Source organism: Myotis davidii, unplaced genomic scaffold (genome assembly GCF_000327345.1).
Source record: "Myotis davidii unplaced genomic scaffold, ASM32734v1 scaffold546, whole genome shotgun sequence".
Lineage (NCBI taxonomy): Eukaryota > Metazoa > Chordata > Mammalia > Chiroptera > Vespertilionidae > Myotis > Myotis davidii.
Genome location: NW_006297836.1, coordinates 536,944 through 537,562, shown reverse-complemented (window position 1 = coordinate 537,562; position 619 = coordinate 536,944). Strand labels below are relative to the sequence as shown.

Below are 619 nucleotides of genomic sequence, written 5' to 3'. Positions count from 1 at the left end.
CCCGCGCAGTCAAGACCAGGGTGTGCGCCCGGAAGGAAGCGATCGCGGCACAGCACCAAGATGCCTAGGACCCACACGTCTCTTACCACAAACACGGCCTCAGGAATCCCCAGGTGGAGCCGCCGGCCGTTCCCTAAGGAGAGTTCTCCAAAGCCACAGGCATCTCTAGCCACCGCCATCTTAGGGAAGCTCGCGCGCGACTACCAGCTTCTGGGGCAGCCAGCCACCGGAGGCCCGTGATTGGGTCGCTCACACCTACAAGGCCCGCTCCTCCCTTGGGAGCACGCACATTGGTGAGCAAGCAGGAAGTAACTGCCCCTTCTCCGAGCGGCCCAACCTCTGGGTACTGATTGGTTGCGTGCAGGTGAGTGACAAGTATGGGGGGGCCTCCGAGGGAAGCTGGCTGTGTGGGAAGAACCAAAACGGACTCCTGGGAAAAGGAATCTTGGGGATTTGGGGGAGTGGGGTGGGGACGGGGAGCAGGGCTGGAGGACCCTGGAAATCAGGGACAAAATCGGACCCCATTCCCAAAATGTCCTTCACAGCGACCTGATCCCCTCTCGGATGCAACCAAAACCAGGACCTAGATGCCACCACAGGGCTTCATCGGTGCCTTTCT

At 60.7% G+C, this 619-nt stretch overlaps 1 protein-coding gene across 1 annotated transcript in view; it reads right to left on the bottom strand.

The window, feature by feature from the left end:
- VBP1 (von Hippel-Lindau binding protein 1) overlaps positions 1-239 on the bottom strand; it is a 23,685-nt gene extending 23,446 nt beyond the window's left edge. The window contains exon 1 of the mRNA XM_006773698.2: positions 87-239. Coding sequence (XP_006773761.1) covers positions 87-179 — 93 coding nt within the window. The 5' untranslated portion in view covers positions 180-239. The remainder of the gene's footprint in view (positions 1-86) is intronic.
- Between the last annotated feature and the right edge of the window lie 380 nt (positions 240-619).